The sequence below is a fragment of the Sphaerodactylus townsendi genome, linkage group LG03 (genome assembly GCF_021028975.2).
Source record: "Sphaerodactylus townsendi isolate TG3544 linkage group LG03, MPM_Stown_v2.3, whole genome shotgun sequence".
NCBI classification, from domain to species: domain Eukaryota; kingdom Metazoa; phylum Chordata; class Lepidosauria; order Squamata; family Sphaerodactylidae; genus Sphaerodactylus; species Sphaerodactylus townsendi.
In genome coordinates, this window is record NC_059427.1 from 124487239 (window position 1) to 124506457 (window position 19219).

Here is a 19219-nt window from a genome sequence, read left to right on the forward strand (position 1 = left end):
AGAGAAACAGTTCTTTACACATTCATTTACAGACCAGTACAGACCAATCATGTGTGGTGCTATCTATATATATAAAAATCTAAATGTGTGTTTGTCCCTGATGGTCTCCCTCAGAAGCTGCTGGACGGATCGCCCCCAAATTTTCACATGATGTTTCTCCCTGTTGCAGGCAGGTAATCGGACCTTCAAATCACCGAAAGTCCATACCTGAGCCAGGAAAAACGTCTTTTTCCTGGCGCACCAGGCCATGAGGCTGGCTGTGTTTAACTGTCACCCTTAGAATGTTCGTGCAGCATGTCTGTGGCCTGAGGGGTTGGTATGCCCTTACAGTGTTCGCGCAGATGGCCAGAGATGAGCAGTGAAAACAGTAAATAGGTAATACTGTTAGGTAATATGAGTGGAAGTGAAACACATACACACTTTGCCATGTGAGATGTCAGGTGGGGTTCCCCCCCTCACATGCTGGTAACTTTCATTCTCTGTGCCTCACCCACTGCTACACACCTACTCTCATACACATTCAGCTCATCCTCACACACCTCACTCTGCCCTCCCTCACATCCAACCACCACTTACTCACTTCCTCACCCATATTCGCCACAGCTCTCTTTTACTAAAAGTGAGCTGAATTTTGTCTTTTTCTTCTAAGAAAATCTGCGGGGTGGGGGCAAACCAACACTACTGGCTCTGCTTCTTTTGCACGTGGCCCTTTAAGAACCCAGGGAGCTGGCCTCGATCTGAGCGCCTCACCACCCTGCCTCTGATGCCTGACTGGGATAGCCTGCTTGCCCCAGTTCTGCCTTACCCAAGCCAGGACTGTGCGTGTCAACCAGCCTCATGGACAGCAGGATTCACACTCTGGACAGTTCCGTTGTGGAATGGAAAGGATTACGTTATACTAAAAAAACAAGACAGCACCATATAACGATGTGCATTGAAAAGGGAAAGAGGGATTCCATTTGACCACCCCAAAAGGCTATGCTGGGGATCATTGGATCTGCATGGACATCTGTGTGGGTTGCAGACTGTGATGAGACGGACAATTGCCACAGCAATGGGTGGCCGGGCCCGCTAGTGTATTATATAAGGAAACGTCAAATAATTACAAAAATGACTCAAACTCAGATCGGGAGAATAGTTTTGGGGCAGTGAATGCTGGCGTGTCGCTCAAAACATCATGGCATGTCACCTGCTAAATACATTAGAATTGTAGGGGAAGACTGTATGAAGTGAAATTTCTGTCATATTAAAAACTAAAAACTATGGCGTGACATTACCTAGCATTCATTGGTGATGGACTTATGACAAGAAAGCATTACTTCCATATACATTTCATGTAGAATGTATATGGAAGCGCTGTTGGCTTAGATGACTTTTTTTAAACAATTTGACCAGTGGTGGGATCCAAACATTTTAGTAACAGGTTCCCATGGTGGTGGGATTCAAACTGTGGTGTAGCGCCAATGGGGCTGGGCGAGGCACGACAGGGGCAGGGCATTTCTGGGCGGGGTTGTGGCAAGGACGCAGCTGCTGCGCCGGTCCTTGGGCGGGAAACGAATGCACGCAGGTGCAGGCTGCCACGCACGCCGGTGCACCTCCTGCTAGACTGCTTCAAGTTCTGCGTGCTACTGCTGAGAGGAGGGGCGTAACTAAGGCAAAAATCACATGGCAAAATCACCAATTAGTAATCTACTCTCGGGAACCTGCTGGATCCCACCTCTGAATTAGACGAATTTGTTTGGAATAGTACACCAGTGGTTAAACAGAATGTAATTGGAAGTAGTACACCTTTGTGTAGTAGATACTGGAGACAACTATTGGAGAAATACATAAGTGGAACATCATTGTTGGAAACAATTCAGGAGAGGATGACTCTTCAGTCTGATCTGGCAAATTCTTACGTGTTTGGGCTACTTGACCTCTCTTGAGCACATCCCAGTCCTCTGAGTTTATCTTCCACATGCTGAGAGTTCCGTATAACTGGTAATTATTTTATGCATCAAGTGTCTGCACATAGTTAACTTCAAGCTTATCTCACTTCTTTGTAGCAGTAGTGTAATACTGACCCCAAGCGGTCATTGTTTGTTACTTGACTCTTTATCATTGGTTTGCTTCTATTAAAATGTTTAACAACAACAAACACCCAAAGCCTGTTTTTCAAATATATCTCTGGGTTACAATAATGCAAATGTTGCCATCACAGACTTTTCTGAAATGTTTACAGCTACCTTCCATGCAGCTCAGACTAAGGCCCCTTTCGCACATGCAGAATAATGCACATTCAATCCACTTTCACGATTGTTTGAAAGTGGATTTTGCTATTTTGCACAGTAAAATCCAGCTTCAAAATGCATTGAAAGTGGATTGAAAGTGCATTATTCTGCATATACAGAAGGGGCCTTAGTGCTGCATCTGTAATTTACAATGGAATCCTCAGAACAGTTACTAGGATAGTCAGCGCTCTTGAACATACCTTGAACAGGTGTGCTTAGGGTTGCTGCCAATTTCTCAACACTGTCATAAGTACTCCACCTTAATTAAGAGGCAGGGCTCATGACTCCAAATAGTTTCCTGCAAATAATAGGATCCAAAATTGTTCGTTTCTAAACCAGCTGGTTTTCTCATATCATGCCTGGAGGGAAAGTAGTGACGTATTCTCCCAACGTATTTCTGTTCAAAGTTCCAAAATGGGAGTACCAGCATTTTACTGTGGAATAAATATATCTTAAGTGGAAACAGCATGCATGCCAAACTAGATCTGTTTGTTGTTTGGCTTCTGTAATTATACAACAGCTGTATAAATAACACGTTATGTAAATTTATGATTGCCAGTAAGCAATACATGTTGTGAATAGAGAAGTTGATGTGGTATGTCCATGCAAAAATCCATTATTTATTTCAAATTTATATCCCACCCTATCCCCGCAGGACTCAGGGCGGGTCACAACCACAATAAATACAATTCATAAAAACATATAAAACAGAAATATTGAAAAATTAAAACAATAGTACCATAACGCCTAGTGTAGAAGTATATAGCAACATAATCCCTTCCAACTAATTCTGTTCCCTCTCCCACCCCCTACCCAGTGGTGGGATTCAGCAGGTTTGCACCACTTCGGCAGAACTGGTTGTTAAAAGGGCGCTTGTAAACAACCAGTTGTTAAATTATTTGAATCCCACCACCAGAACCGGTTGTTACATTATTTGAATCCCACCGCTGCCCCTACCCCCCGGAGACTGAAAGAAGATGACTAATTTGTTGAATCTGGCTGGCTAGATAGGAAAGGTCTGGTGGAACAGCCAGGTCTTGCAGGTCCTGTGGAACTGCAAAAGCTCTTGCAGGGCTCTGATGTCTCCTGGAAGCTTGTTCCACCAGGCCAGAGCCAGCGCTGAAAAAGCCCTATCTCTTGTTGAAGCCAGCCGAATAACCCTCGAGCCGGAGATCAATAAAAGGTTCCCCTCCGATGAACAGAGAGGCCTCGGAGGGCAATATGAGGAGAGGCAGTCTCGCAGATATGTGGGTCCAACACCACGTGGGCCTCAAAGGTCAATACCAAAACTTTGAAAATGATCTGGAACTCGACTGGCAGCCAGTGCAGATCTTTCAGGATAGGTGTCAGGATATGACCACAACTGGCTGCCCCAGTAAGCAGTCTGGTGGCTGCGTTCTATACAAGTTTCAATTTCCGAATCCGAGACAAAGGTAGGCCTTTGTGAAAGTAAACATATATGTTTGAATGTTAACATATAAATAGAAATTCTAATTATGAATATAACAAGGGAAGGCTGTTATTTCTACATTAAGGAAAATTTGCTGTCGAGTTCATTAGGTAAAGCCCATAGACTTCAGTGCAGACTATTTTCCTTGACAGCTGCTGATTCAAAACACCAAATACTATAGTCTGTAGTGTTTTGCTAATATATACTGAGAACCTAATTTTTAAAAAGTTCAGCCACATTAATGTACCTTTTATCCCATCCTTTTTATCATACTTAACTATCATTCCTACTTGTTTATCCCAATAAACCTTTAAACACAATCCTACAAAAGATGGCTTTGGTTTAAAATCTTTCATCAGTAATTTCAGAGAACACTGAAATGAGTTGATTCTTGTTTCCCACTGGTTATACGGCTTGGAACACTCATTCTGAGACACATATTGCCTCTTCTCTGCAAGGGTGTGTGTGAGGAAGTACTCTTTTTATCTGGATTTACAAGACTAGTTGCAAAGTTAAAATGGCCCAGTTAAAAACCAAACAGAGCTATCATGCAGAGCCAGCGAGTAGCAGTTAGTGTCACAGCAGGCACTTGGAGATCCAAGTATGAATCCGAGCTCTGGGAGAAGCTTGCCTTATGACCTACCGCATATGGGTAGTGTCATATTAAAATGGAGGAGAACCAATGTTGTAAGCACTTCTCTGTCATGGGGTGGGAAAGTGCTATCTCTGAGTATATAAACAAATGCAGAGAAGGTGTGAAATCCTGAGATCAAACCCAACTATTTCAAGAGTATTTGGCAGTGGGAATTGGAGGTAGTTGAAAAAGTGTTTAATAGTCAAAATTCAGCTAAGAACTTTTGAGCAGATCTGAAGATACGAGGGTAGCTGGGGCTACTATGTCTTAAGGCGGCAACCGTTTTATGATAGTTTAAGCCTACTCCATTGCATCGTTTTGTAATGACTGAGGAACTTCTGAAGTAGGAAATTATTGCTTCCCCAACAGCATAGTTAATAAGCTCCGATATCAAGCAATCTGAGCCTACTTCTAATGATGAATATATTATTTCTACATTAAAGAAAATTTGCTGTTAAGTTCATTAGGTAAAGCCCATAGACTTCAGTGCAGACTATTTTCCTTGGCAGCTGCTGATTCGAAACACCAAATACTATAGTCGGCAGTGTTTTGTCAGTATATACTGAGAACTTAATTTTTTAAAAGTTCAGCCACATCAATGTACCTTTTTACAAATCCCTTCCTTTTTATCATAGTTAACTATAATTCCTACTTGTTTATCCCAATAAACCTTTAAACACAGTCCTACAAAGGACGGCTTTGGTTTAAAATCTTTCATAATCTTTCATAGTTAGAAAGGGCAAAACTCGGTGGAGGGCAGAGGCTGCCTTGGCTGGCTCCTATCGGTGTCCTCGGACAAAGTCCTCGGTTCGCCGCCATCGAGGAATATTTTGCCAAAGGCGATTAACGAAACGCCTCAGCTGTTCTGGAGACGATGCTTCTCCGGGCCTGACAGTCTTCAAATCCTCCCCCACACCCGCTTTCCATCCGCGGCTCCGCCTCCCTCTCTGGCTCCGCCCCCTGTTACCAAGGAAGTGAGGTCACATAATATGGCGGCCGGGACCTAGCTGCGCCGAGGGAGGATCCGGGGTGCCGGAGAATCGGCGTCCATCCCTCTCGGCCGGGGTGTCTCGCTGCCCCTGAGCCCTTCCGGCGTCGAGAAGCGGGACCCAAGGCCGCGATGGTGGCGGGAGTTGCCCTGCTCTGAGTCCGGGGTCTTGCAAACAGGTCGGGTCCGATCTAACCGCCTCGATGGAGTTGAGAGTTGGGAACCGGTACCGGCTTGGCCGGAAGATCGGAAGCGGCTCCTTCGGGGACATTTACCTAGGTGAGCAGGGGCAGCCCCGGCAGGGCCGCAGAGGGGAAGGCGGTTTCCCCTGTGGAGGGTTGGGGGGCAGCCCTGCCTACTCGTTTCGCCGGGAGCCCCGGTTAGCCATGTTCGCTGCGAGGTGACAGGAACGCCCCGGAGTCGCAGTGAGCTCAGTACTGGGAAGTGAGCCCTTTGGTTAGCTGGCTCAGTTACCATCATACTCTTATTCGGAGCAAGTCCCAGTTTCTGGAGTGGGATTTGCTTCCAGGTAAACATGTTTCAGCATTCTGGCCCTAATTTCTATTCCGGAAGTGCGGATTGGGGGGGTCAGAGTAGTGCCCAGTAACTTCCTTTGTGACCTTGGGCAAGTCACTTTTCCTCCCTCCCCTTTGGGTTTCCCCAGATGGGCTTGAAGATCCTGCCCATGTTAGTTACTTGGACAGCTCTGAAGGTGACATGAATTTCTGAAACATCATCTGCTGTTTATGAGGGAAGCAAATACAATATTTGAGCTGTTTATGCTGAAAAGATCCCAGAAACTAATCCAGTTTTCAAAAGAGAATCCCTGAGGTTTTGTACATATTGCTTTTTGTGGCTTGTCATGCCTACTGTGATAGGGCTTCTTTTTTCAGCTTTTTTTAGCTTATTTTTGGAGCAGGCACACATTTGTTCTCTAAGGAAAAGGTATGCTAAGTTATCTTCCAATCAAGCACCCAGTTTTGATTATATAAATTGTGGGCCTGAACCAGAGGCCTCTTAAGTGGTAATGAATCATTGATGTGGATTTTCTCTTTCCTTTTGTATGCTGTAAACTAGTCTGGGTGTCTCCTTTCAAACTGCTGTGTTTTATGCATAGGTAAGCCAGAAAAATATCTGATAATATACTGATGCTGGCAAATAGGTTTGGGGTCAATTCTGCAAAGTCTTCTGCTAAGCATTGCAGTATGCATTGAATGGCTTTAATGGGATTGCTGACTGTGCATGCTGATGTACAAGAACCTAAGCCAATCCAAGTCTGAGCACTTGTGGTTTAAAATACACTAATTTGTGTGTGACAATAGCAGGGAATCCATCAGTGAAATCTGTTAGCTGGCGTTTGAAGTGTACCACTTTATGATTTTACTCTACTGCAGTGTTCTGAATTAGAATGTTGACATGTCTAATCGATTATGCACTTGTAAATTTTTAGCTATCTGTATGAAAAAATAATGAAAACCCAAGACTTCTATTTGACTGTACATTACCAAGGATTGGAAGATTTGTTCAGAAGATTATGGAGATAAGAGTTCCTTGGAATATGTGTTGGGTGGTGTCTCTGGTGCTGGTTCTCAGACACCTTGAGAACTGTTTCAAAAGGCTTCCTTTGCTGTATGCCACATGCTGTCATTATTTTGTTAGAGGGTTATGAGGTAGTGCTTCTGGAGCGATATGTCAGGGTGTGCCCCCAGCAATAGAAAGAACTGTCATTCTTTTCTATTGCATCTCCACCTATGGGAGCAGTAGTTGAAGCTGTTGTGCAGGTTGAGAGACTAGATATAAAAACATTTATTAATCTTAGTAACACCGTTCATCTAGATGTCAAGTCTCCAGCGAGATGCTAAACAAGTTTGTGGAAAGCAGCAGTCTATTTTGATTTTCTTTTTAAAGAGTTATGTACCAGAAAGTGTGCTGGTATGTGGACCATGTACTGTATACAAATACAGCATCTTAAGGATAGAATGGGTTGTGAGAGAAAACATTATGCCACTGCACAATGTATATGCTACTTATTCCTTGTATATTAGCAACCAGACTTGAGTCTTTATGCTCCGATCATTATGAAATTACTGAAACTAGTGAAAACACAACACTTTAGATATTAAACTGTTTAATTATCCTAGTACTTGAAAAAATCTCTTAACATGTTAGTACTGGAGCTTTTACTAACTTAAAATACGTTAGGTCTTTAGTGTTTGTCATGAGTGTTTAAGCCTGACACCAGTTTGATTGGAAGATGCCAAAAGAGAAATAAATAAGCGAGAGTCCTTTCAACTAGACCTCTTCATGAAATAGCCCATCAGCATAACTCAATTTTCAAGAACTATCAGACTCTAACATTCTTTATTTCCATATTGTATCATTAATAAAATTATTGTGTCAGATTAGTTGGGAGGGTTTTTAGTAAAATTAAGATCCTGTGTTTGACTTTCTCCTCCCTTGCTAATTTGGAATGCCACTTCCTAATTCTAGAAAATAACTGTCTAGCTCATTAATGCAGTGAAAGCAGTTCCTCCTGTCAGCTACTATGCAACAAGAAAACTATATTGTCACATCTCAGACTCTAAGCAGAGTTAGTCCTGGTTACTACTTGAATGGGAGACCACCAAGGAAGTCCAGGGTCGCAAAGCAAAGGAGGGCAATGGCAAACAACCTTTGCTCGTGTCTTGCCTTGAAAACCCTTCAAGATTGCCATAAATGGGCTGCAACTTGACAGCACTTTACACACAAAACAATTTCTAAGGTAGAGTTTAAGTATAAGGTAAGATTCTCTTACAGAAAGGATGGCAGTTTAAAGTAGGCGTATAAAACATTTTTTTTTCTTTTCCATCTTACAAAGGGTCTGTCATTCTCAATAAGTGTTTGCCTCTTTTAAAAAAATCATATGTATTACTGTTGTTGAAAATAGCGTTAATATCAAATATTGTTCCTGGGGTTTTCTTTGGAGGGATGTCATGGGTCAGAGCAGGGAAGGTAGAAGATCGTTTGCCTTTCCACTACTGATTTCCAAGACAGCTGTTGTAGGTACAAGAAAATATGCTGAAGAGAAACTTAGGTTGATTCTGCATGGGCCAAAACCAGCAGTGTGAAAATGGTGTAAAAGGGTTTAAAATGGTGTAAAAGGGTTTATACTGTTTTCACACCGCTGTTTTTGCCCCATGCGGAATCAGCCTTATACTCATGCAGTGGTAGAATACTCACCTTTATATTATATGGTACAAAGGTATGTGTCTTTGACAATGACTAAGAAAGAAGCTGAACTTGGTTATTTGATTTGACAATAGCCATGTTCTCCCAGAAAAAATACCACACAAACTTCTAACTTTAAATAGGAGATTGTAGGGCTTCCTCAGTGGTTCTCAACCTGGGGGTCGCAGCCCTAACCCTCGAACGATCCTTTCACAGGGGTCGCCTAAGACTCTCTGCATCAGTGTTCTCCATCTGTAAAATAGATAAATGTTAGGGTTGGGGGTCACCACAACATGAGGAACTGTATTAAAGGGTCGCAACATTAGGAAGGTTGAGAACCGCTGTTTTTGTTGGTTATAAAATAAATGTGGTAAAGATATTGAAGCGTTAACATTCAGGCCTGTGTCTGAAGCCTGGCAGGATAAATTCAGAGACTACAGCAAAAAAAGGTTTTGTTAATTCTGACTATTTTAATACTCTGATAATATCCTGTCTTCATCTGAGGCTGTATCTTTTCATTTTTGGGATGGTGTGGGGCCACAATTACCAGACATTAATCTAGAAGTATTTTTGCTGTTTGCTGTGATGTGCCCATATTGTGCATTAATACCAAAAGGTAGCCAATCGTTTAGAGAAAGAGAGAAAACTCCACCTTGCATATTTGCAGCACTTATCTCCACATTTCCTCATTATTTCTCAGACCCTGACCCTTACTCGGCTTCTGTTTTCTTAAGAATTGTGAAATGTTCCCCCTTCACTAAAAAAAAATTGTTGGCAGAAAATGTGCTTGCTTACCTGAGAACAGTGGCTTCCTAGTTCAGGAATCTGTGTCCAACTGCAGCTGTGTACATTTGATCCCTTCTTATGAAATGAATAAGCAACTTATTTATGTCCTGTGGTTTAATGTCCTATTCTGTTAGAACATAAGAAAGAGCCTGCTGGATCAGATCAGAGTCCATCTAGTCCAGCACTCTGCTACTCGCAGTGGCCCGCCAGATGCCTTTGGGAGCTCACATGCAGGATGTGAAAGCAATGGCCTTTGCTGCTGCTGCTGCTGCTCCCAAGCACCTGGTCTGCTAAGGCATTTGCAGTCTCAGATCAAGGAGGATCAAAATTGGTAGCCATAGATTGACTTCTCCATAAATCTGTGCAAGCCCCTTTTAAAGCTGCTGTGTTTCCCTGAAAATAAGACAGGATCTTATATTAATTTTTGTTCCAAAAGATGCGTTAGGGCTTATTTTCAGGGAATGTCTTATTTTTTCCCCATGATTTTGCACCCCCCACGTGACCAGATCTGTAACTAGGGCTTATTTTTGGAGTAGGGCTTATATTTCAAGCATCCTCCAAAAATCCCGAAAAATCATGCAAGGCCTTATTTTGGGGGGGGGGGGGAAAGGGTATCCAGATTAGTGGCCATCACCACCTCCTGTGGCAGCATATTCCAAATACCAATCACACTTTGTGTGAAGAAATGTTTTCTTTTATTAGTCCTAATTCTTCCCCCCAGAATTTTCAGTGTATGCTCCCTGCTTTTAGTATTGTGAGAAAGAGAGAAACATTTATCTCTGCCAACATTTTCTACCCCATGCATAATTTTATAGACTTCAGTCATATCCCCCTGTTGACAGTCTAAGTAAAATGACTGACCGTTTGAAAAGCTTGCTTTTTTCCTGTGTAGCTCTGTATGAGCCATATGGACGTATGCAGGATTGTTTCTGGTAGAAACACTCATCTTAATTGTCCTTATTTTTAAAAAGATCTGAAATCCAGTTTGTGCTGTTTCATCCAGTTTGGGCAAAAAAGGAAATGGTTTGAGAACTTTTAGTTATTGCTTTTGTAGATAGTCTTATCCATCTCTCTCGCCAAAATCTTGCAGGCAGTTCGTTTATTTACTTCATTTGTACCTTACCTTTTTTTCCATTGAGGACCCAATCTGTTCTGTTCTCCATTTTATCCGCGCAACAGCCCCATGAGGTAGGTTAAGGCGAGTTTGTGTGAGTGGCTCAAGGTCACTCAGCACGCTTGCATGTCAGAGTGCGAATTCAAACCTGGGTCTCCAACATACTCATCAAACACTAACTACTGCGCCGTACTTAGAGGACAGTAGTTAATTTTAATGTTAAACACTAGTTTGGGATAGGCTGTCACATGTTTGTGTGCTTGAGGAGAGACAACATCTTCTTACAGAGGACTTTACCAAATCAGTCTGTTTTCATTTAGATTTCCTATGCACTGTATCCAGCAGTCTCTTAGTGCAAGGGGTGTAGATTTTCATCATGTACTCCTCTACCCAGCAATCCCTACCAACTCTGGGAAAGTTGTTTTGCAAGGCTGTAGATCCCCAGTAATGTAGGGCACAGGACAATGAAGGGAGAAAAAATGCTCTCTTTTCCACAAGTACAGCTTCACTGACAGAAGAACAGCAATTTCACTCTCTTGTCCCCTCCTCAGTGTTGTGTCCTGGCCCCACATCGCTATTAGCCCATACACATCCTGTGATTCTGGTGATCAGCTTTCTGGAGAACAGAAGGAATTGTTGGATGTAAGGAGCATAATGAAGAGTCACATATGTCAGCAGTTTCTTCTGATAGGTTGCTGGATCTAACTATATCTGTTTTGTCCTAATTAATATATTGCCACAGACCAGGGAAACCCAAGGGTCTAATGCCAGCAATTTTTCTGCATTCAATACATTTATGTGCTCTGTCTCTTCTCCCCTCCCCCATGATCCAGAGGAGTGGGAGAGGGGATACAATGGGTTGGTCCCCTAAGATCTTCAAAAGGAAACCTTAAGGAATGTGTGGAAATTGCTTTCTTCCCCACTTTTACGCAAACTCAGGCTAACTGGATCTTGTCAGATCCTAGAAGCTAAGCAAGTTTGGACCTGGTCAATATTTGGAAGGGAAGACACCAAGGAAGTCCAGGGTCTCTATGTGAATGCGGCAACGGCCAACTGCCTTTGAAGTTGCTTGCTTTGAAAACCTTACAGGGCCATCATAAATTGGCCGTGACTTGACAACAACAACAAAAGTCACTGACGGAAGAGTTGGGGCCTAGCACTTTTTCTTTATAGTAAGCTTGTAACTATTTTTGCCCTTGCCTTAAGCCTGCTTAGTAAATATAATTTACAGGTCATCATGATAAAGGAGTGCATGTTACCTTACAGCTAACTTAGCAAATGCTTAGTGATAGTTGGGAAAATGCACCAGTAGTTCTTGAGAATATCTAGGATGTTGCCAGTTACAAAGCAAGGGACAATGTCTGCAAATATTGGATTGGATATGCAGAGCCATAAAGGAAGGTCTAGCTGAGTTGTCTTTTTTTGTAGAGTGGAGCTAACCACATGCTTAGCCCCACCCCTGAAAATTAAATGGAATCTAATTTTGGTGTCAATAGACTGTTTTTATTTATTTATGAAATCACAGCTGCCAGATCTTCATCCGGCATTGGCCTTTATGTGTGGATCCAAGCAATGTGGCCTTTTGTACTTGATAGATGGAGATTTTATCAATACGTAGATGGTTAAAGTGCCATTCAGGGTTTTTTGGTATGTCACCCAGTGTACCGATAATCACTGGGACTACAACTGCTGGAGGAGGAGGAGAAGGATTGCTTTCTGTTGGATTGAAACATTGGGAAGAACTGTATGAATAAATGTTTATTCATGAAAATAGATTCAAGCAAGTTCAAACTCTTCTGGTATTTCTTTACTTTTGTTTGTTAAATTGGCTGGGATCCAGCTTGTTTCATGTCCCAAAGGGAGCTTTGGACTTCTGTTTTGAACAACTCAAGGTGCCATTTGGCGAACTGTTTTTGAATCCAAAGAGATTTCCAGAAACCATTTATTAATGGCATGGGGGTTTACATCTCACAGAACAAATCTATAATTCTCATGGGCTAGTAAAAGACTCTTTCCTGATAAATTTGTACATCAGGAACAAAAATTAATTTTGAAACACTGAACAACTCAGTTGTGCCACTTTTGGGACTAAAATGCACTTCAAAGACCTATTTCAAAAATATTCTAAAACTTCCAGCTTTTGTAAAATGAGGCTTTTACCTTGCACTCTTCACGCAGATATTTAAAATATCACTTATACTTTTCATCATTGTCTGTTAAGCCACACTTCTTATTTGCCAGCTTTGCTAGCTTGGTAAGATATGATTGTTTAAAAAAAACAAACCCACACAGTAGTACAAAGGATTCAAGTAAGCGGCAATAGTATACATCAAAGGAAATGTTAAATGTTGTAATAGAACTTAATGTGTTAGAAATAATTTATCCCTGTTCAGGGAAAAGGCAAACAGTTTTGTTGCTAAACTGAATACATTCAGTGACCTTTCAAATTTATCTTGTGCTTCCCTATGGTTTCATGATTCTAGGGTAGCCCATGCTGACTGTATTTGTTCATGAGGGCCAATTAATACTTTTACTTTTTGGGTTATGACGTTGAGTTCTCTTTGCTTTCAGGGACTGACATTGCTGCTGGGGAAGAGGTCGCCATCAAATTGGAATGTGTGAAAACCAAACATCCTCAACTCCACATAGAGAGCAAAATTTACAAAATGATGCAGGGTGGAGGTAAAATTACGCTGACAAATTATGTGTCTGTTAATGTTCCCATTGTAGTTGTAGGAAAGCAAGGAATTAGTGCAGTATTCCCAGTATTCCTTCAAGGTAATTTACTGCTATCTGTTCACATGGGAACATGATGCTGAAATACTTGGAAGTCATGTCATGAACTTGTGGCGTGAGCATGCTGCCCAATGTTAAAGCTGGATAGCTGGTCTGGTATTTCTGTGTGCATTAATGGATCATGCACTGCTATTTATTACCAAACTGCCAGAGCTTTGGAGAAAAAAATATTTCCCTATGGATAATAGATACCTCTATCTCCTGGTACTTCAAGCGTACCATCTTGGTGGTAACTTTTCCAGTCTGCAAAATCATGTCAACTTAGAGTTTAGCTGTTAAACTTTACTGTTTTTCCAACTCATTTAACAGTGGAGATTTGAACTTTTCAGTCATATAAATGTGGTACCTTTTTCCTGGGAATTATTTTCAGCCAGTAATATTAAGCATGGATTGATTTAGGTGGACTGACAAACACCTTTACATAATGCATTATCTCTGTGTAATAAGTAGAGATATAAGGTTGAAACTGTGGGAAAAAGCTGGGAGGGCTTTTTTGTACCCTGGGAGGGCAACTTTTGGAAAATTAGAAAAACAATATAATGCTTATCAAGCCTAAACATATTTCACTATTTCAGCAACATAAAATGCACAATTTATCACTTGGTTGACATATACAGTTACATTGTTTGGCATTTAAATTTCTATGAAATTTAAATATGTTCTATCAGCAGCTATAAATGCAGTTGTAAATACTCAATACTACAGAGAGGGAGAGTTACAAATTTGCTGCGCCCTCTGCTACCTTGGCTCATGTATTTTAGTATGTTCCATCTGAGGTGTCTGGGTAAATAAGCTGAAAATACACCACACAAGTTTTATGGTGGATGTGGACAGAGGCTGTCTCATAGTCATCATAGGACTTGCCAGCATGTCTAGTTATCAGGTTAAACTTCATGGAACACTATTGAATGTTTCCATTGTTATCAGCCATGTTTAAGTATGTCAATTGTGAAGAAATTAGTGATTTGAAACAGACATATGCTTTATATGCCGATCCTAGGCATAAGAATTGTCTAATGCTGCAGTCACACATAAATCTTCATACTGCACATTTAAAATAAATAAAACTTAAAAGCATTAGTCCCAAGCAGGAGTTTTCTCCGTGTTCTCAACATTTACAATTTTTCCACCAGAAAAATAGGGAAAGTCTTGCAAAAAACCCAATTTCTCCCTGGCATGAACTTCTTAAGAAGCTTTCTAGTTCAGACCTGCAATTCTTTTCAGTGACTACCACCCAGTTTTTTATGCTTTCTAAAGCAAGGCATTCATTAGATTTACCCCAAAAACTGTTGGTGCTAGAACTAGAGGAAATACCACTAATGGATGTATCCAGCATGCACCAATAATTATTGAAGAACTTCCCCAATTAGAATGACGCCAGAGGCACTTTAAACTCTCTGTCCTGTCTTGGAACATTGCAGGCTGGAGTAACAAAGTAAAAAACAGATATTTTATGAACTTTCTGACAGATTTGTTAAAACCAAGTTCGTACGTGTCTTCGTGGGTACCGTTTGAGTGCATGTGTACTGCTTCTTCAGATCTTGCAATTTATTTCGCACCTTGGATTAGATCCTGTCATGAACCTGTTGAAAGGATACCACCATCACACACCACACACACAATCTTGCACCCTGACAGAAATCTGCCCACTTCAAGTGATGCTTGGTTCCTTACTGGAGAGACCAGTCTGGAGGTTCTGCAGTGCTGCTTTGTAATACTCCAGCAACTGTATGGAGACACTTGCTGTCCTTCTTCTAGTCTTGCATCAATACTACTTAAAAAAAATCTCTAAGCAGGTATCATAGAGGCCATGTATTAACTCTTCATGGTGTTGAGCCAGATGTGTTTTCTCATCTAGGCTTAAAAATTGTCTTTTAATACTGGAAGCCAGATAGTTATGTAGTGTTATGATGATGCGGTACTGTTAAAGTGAGCAATGCAAGTAGGTGGTTGAAGCGGGCAATTTCCTCTGAATAGTATTGGTAGAGTCATTTATAGTAACCTGTTAGCAAGTACTCTGTGCTGTAATTGTCCCCAAATGCAAGTTCTGCACCCAGAATAAATAGTATGGGTTCAGGGTCCTGGTGTGTATATATGCCATAAAATGCATTTGAAGCACTTAGCATGCAGATTCGTGTGAATCCATTACAACTTCAGATGCTTACCATATATGTTAATTTGGCAGCTGGTGATTTTGTGTGATCCTGGTCTGTTAATACTGGAAGCCAGATAGCAGAATTGTGTTTTTCTCCTCACTCTCTTGCCTTTTAGTTGGAAGTGGTGGATGGTTGAAGGAAAGAGCACATTTCTCTTAAGAAGAGAAGAAGAAGAGTTTGGATTTATATCCCCCCCCCCTTTCTCTCCTGTAGAAGACTCGAAAGGGCTTACAGTCTCCTTTCCCTTCCCCCCTCACAACAAACACCTGTGAGGTGGATGGGGCTGAGAGAGCTCAGAAGAACTGTGACTAGCCCAAGGTCACCCTGCTGGTGTGTATGGAAGTGCACAGGCTAATCTGAATTCCCCAGATAAGCCTCCACAGCTCAAGCGGCAGAGCGGGGAATCAAACCCGGTTCCTCCAGATTAGAATGCACCTGGTCTTAACAACTGTGCCTCTGCTGCTCCTTCAAGAGCAGTTCTATCCCAGGTGACCCAATTTACCCCCTCTAAGAAAAATATTTTTCAGAAAGAAGATAGCTGAAATATTGATAACTATGTGTAAAACGTTGATAGCAACATTGGAGCTGCTTCTGCAGATGTCTGATATGCAGTGCCGTTTTCACAGAGCAGTATGAATAACGTGTGTTTCCCCTTGTTTTAGTGGGTATTCCCACAATCAAATGGTGCGGGGCTGAAGGTGACTACAATGTAATGGTGATGGAGTTGCTGGGACCAAGTCTTGAAGACCTCTTTAACTTCTGTTCAAGGAAATTCAGCCTCAAAACAGTCCTATTACTTGCTGACCAAATGGTATGACATTTTTTTTGTATTCCGTTATTACTGGATATGAAGGTTTCCAAGATTCTAATTATTGACAGGGTTTTTTTAATTTATTATTTAGATTTGTAGACCACCCCATCCCCAAGGGGCTCTGGGCAGTGCACAACAGTGTCAATATACATACGAGGTATAACAAGGATCACAATAGTGACCACATTTACTAAAATCCATTAAAATCCATTAAAACAGCGGTCAAAACAATAATAACAGTCGTCCCATAACCCAGTTCATTAAAAACCTCCCCCAAAAGAGGGAACGGCTGGACTCCTCCCTAGGAGTTGTAAAAATAAGGGAGCAAAGTAAAGGGGAGGGGCGCCCTACTCAGCGACTGGACACTCCATAGGCCCGGCGGAATTCACCAAGGTCCCGCAGGGCCCGGACAGCTGGAGGAAGAGTGTTCCACCAGGCCGGGGCAAGAGCCATAAAGGCCCTGGCCTGTGTGGAGGCCAGCCGCATTATTGAGGGGCCAGGGACCACCAGCAAATTGGCCTCTGCCGAACGCAGAGGCCGAGTAGGGGCATATGGGGTAATGCGGTGTCTAAGGTACGAGGGTCCCAGGCCGCGTAAGGCCTTAAAGGTCAAAACCCATACCTTGAAGATGATTCAGAATTCCTCTGGGACCCAATGCAGCTGACGCAACACAGGTTGGATATGGTCACGAAAGGCGCCCCCTGTGAGCAAGCTTGCCGCTGCATGTTGGACCAGTTTCAGTTTCCGAATCAAGTGCAAGGGAAGGCCTGCGTAGAGCGAGTTACAATAGTCTAGCCTGGAGGTGACCGTTGCATGGATCACAGTGGCTAGGTCTGCCTGAGAGAGGAAGGGGGCCAGCTGCCGGGCCTGTTTCTTTCATCGCCAAAAAATAAAACAGGTTATCATTTAGAATAAGGGATATATTGTAAGCTTATTTTTGCCTGTATGGATCTGATTGAAGGAATCACTGTGAATAGCTTGCTTATACCTTCTTCAAAATATTGCTCTTCTCCCCCCACCCCCCAAAAAACCAGATTATTTTTGAGATTGGGAGTGGGCATCTAAAACAGCCATAAGTGTGTACTTGGCCAGTTGTTGTGTACGTTGATTTATATCCTAATCCTTTCATTTATGGAAGAGATGGTCCTTCACTGTACAGCACTTTCCTCAAACCCCAAATGCTTTTTAGTTCGTTGAAAGATACCTGTCTTGCATGGCTGGAAGCTGCTCGTGCTTGAGGAAAGCATTCTGCAGTGAAAGATTGACTCCATCACAGAAACTGTGTGGCAGAAACAAGGCTTAGGATCCAAGCCTTTATCTCTTAGAAGCATCTATTTACAAACGTTGCAAAACCTAAAGTTTTAGGTGTTGTTGTTCCTCTGGAGTTTAACAAGCAGTTTCAGCTGTGTCGTTCAGGTTGTTCTTCCCAACAAAATGTAAAGATGTTTTGGTTTGTATTTCCATCAGATTCAGTCAAAACAAGAACTAGGCTTGTCTACAGAGGATATCATAGCTAATGGCTTCTAAGTGCAGTCATAGCATATGCCCTGTATGTGCATGTGTGCCAGTGTGAGCTAGAGAATGATACTGCATTGTTCAGCTTCCTGGAAAACTTGGTATTTTTCTGCAGACAGTGCAGTTTTAAGAAAGTAGGATAGTGGTAACTGAAAATGGGGCTGAAATAGTCTTTTTTCAGCCCCAATAATTAACCCTTAAACTGAGCTCTGTATGGACTAGTTTGAGACTCCATGGTTGGCTCCTCCTCACATTGAAAATCTGATAGTGGCTTTTATGAAGCTTTTTTTCATCTGGGTCTCCGTTTTTGTCTAGTCAGTTCTGCTGGCTTTTGAACTAGGAGCCCACTTCCTCTGGGAACTTTGCCCTACCAATATGTAAAGTACAATCTAGTAAAAATGTCCACACTAAACATTGAATTGGACCCCTTGACTCCAATCCAGCTTTCCTCCTATGACAGAAATGCCATCAGAATGGAGTCACGTCATCCAAACTATTGTAAAAAATTTGTTGAACAGCAGAAATATGGTAAATTGGCTGGCATTATTTTCAAAGACCAGTTAAGCAGACAGAATAATAAACATGTACTGTTTAAAGGTGACCTTTTGCAGAGTAGTATTGATAACATTGTAACCCATCATTTTCAGTAATGTATTCAGTGTTGATATTGAATATTCAGTTTTATGTTTATTTTGTTTTTTCTTATCAGATTAGTCGAATAGAATATATTCATTCAAAGAACTTCATCCACCGAGATGTAAAGCCTGACAACTTCCTAATGGGATTAGGCAAGAAGGGCAATCTTGTGTATATAATAGATTTTGGGCTGGCTAAGAAATACCGGGATGCTCGTACCCACCAGCACATTCCATATCGTGAAAATAAAAACTTGACAGGAACTGCCCGCTATGCCTCCATCAACACTCATCTTGGAATCGGTGAGCTGGGAGCAGATTATTTTTGTTCACTGTTGCATCCAGTCTCATAAAATGAGGGTTGGAGAAGTCAAATGGTTTTGATTTACATTTTGCTGGGTGACATTCTGAAAACAGCATGTTTAATTTTCCAAATGCAATATAGTCTCAAGCAAGGAAGTTCATTCCACCTCTTAAAAAGATCAGGCAACCCCAATATAGGACAAAATGCTTGGTGATGTTTTTAGCCAATACATTTCTATTGGGGTGGTTTGATAGCTGTGTTTTGGTCAGATTCAGACTGATGTCTATGTTCGGAGAAGGGAACCCTGACCCTGAGCTCAAACTGGCAAAAGTGCTCTTAGGTTGGGTTAGCCTTGCCTTTGTTCAACACCAGTAAGACAATCTTAGACAAAACGAAAGTTCCGGAGCAGATAGGTTGGAGAAGAGTGTCTTGCTTTGATGTGTTATGATTAACCCTGCAGAATGTGGTGTGGATCACTTGTGTGAATCATTTCTAATTACCTTTCCACATCTTCCTGGCACACTGTGGTCTGGATGACAGGGTTTCGAAA

At 41.8% G+C, this 19219-nt stretch overlaps 1 protein-coding gene across 4 annotated transcripts in view; it reads left to right on the forward strand.

The window, feature by feature from the left end:
• The first annotated feature begins 5329 nt into the window (after positions 1-5329).
• The window catches only part of CSNK1D (casein kinase 1 delta), a 37595-nt gene continuing 23705 nt past the window's right edge, over positions 5330-19219 (forward strand). For all 4 annotated transcript variants that reach the window (XM_048487787.1, XM_048487786.1, XM_048487785.1 and 1 more), the window contains exons 1-4: positions 5330-5624; positions 13024-13134; positions 16067-16215; positions 18440-18668. In XM_048487787.1, coding sequence (XP_048343744.1) covers positions 5549-5624; positions 13024-13134; positions 16067-16215; positions 18440-18668 — 565 coding nt within the window. In that variant the 5' untranslated portion in view covers positions 5330-5548. The remainder of the gene's footprint in view (positions 5625-13023; positions 13135-16066; positions 16216-18439; positions 18669-19219) is intronic.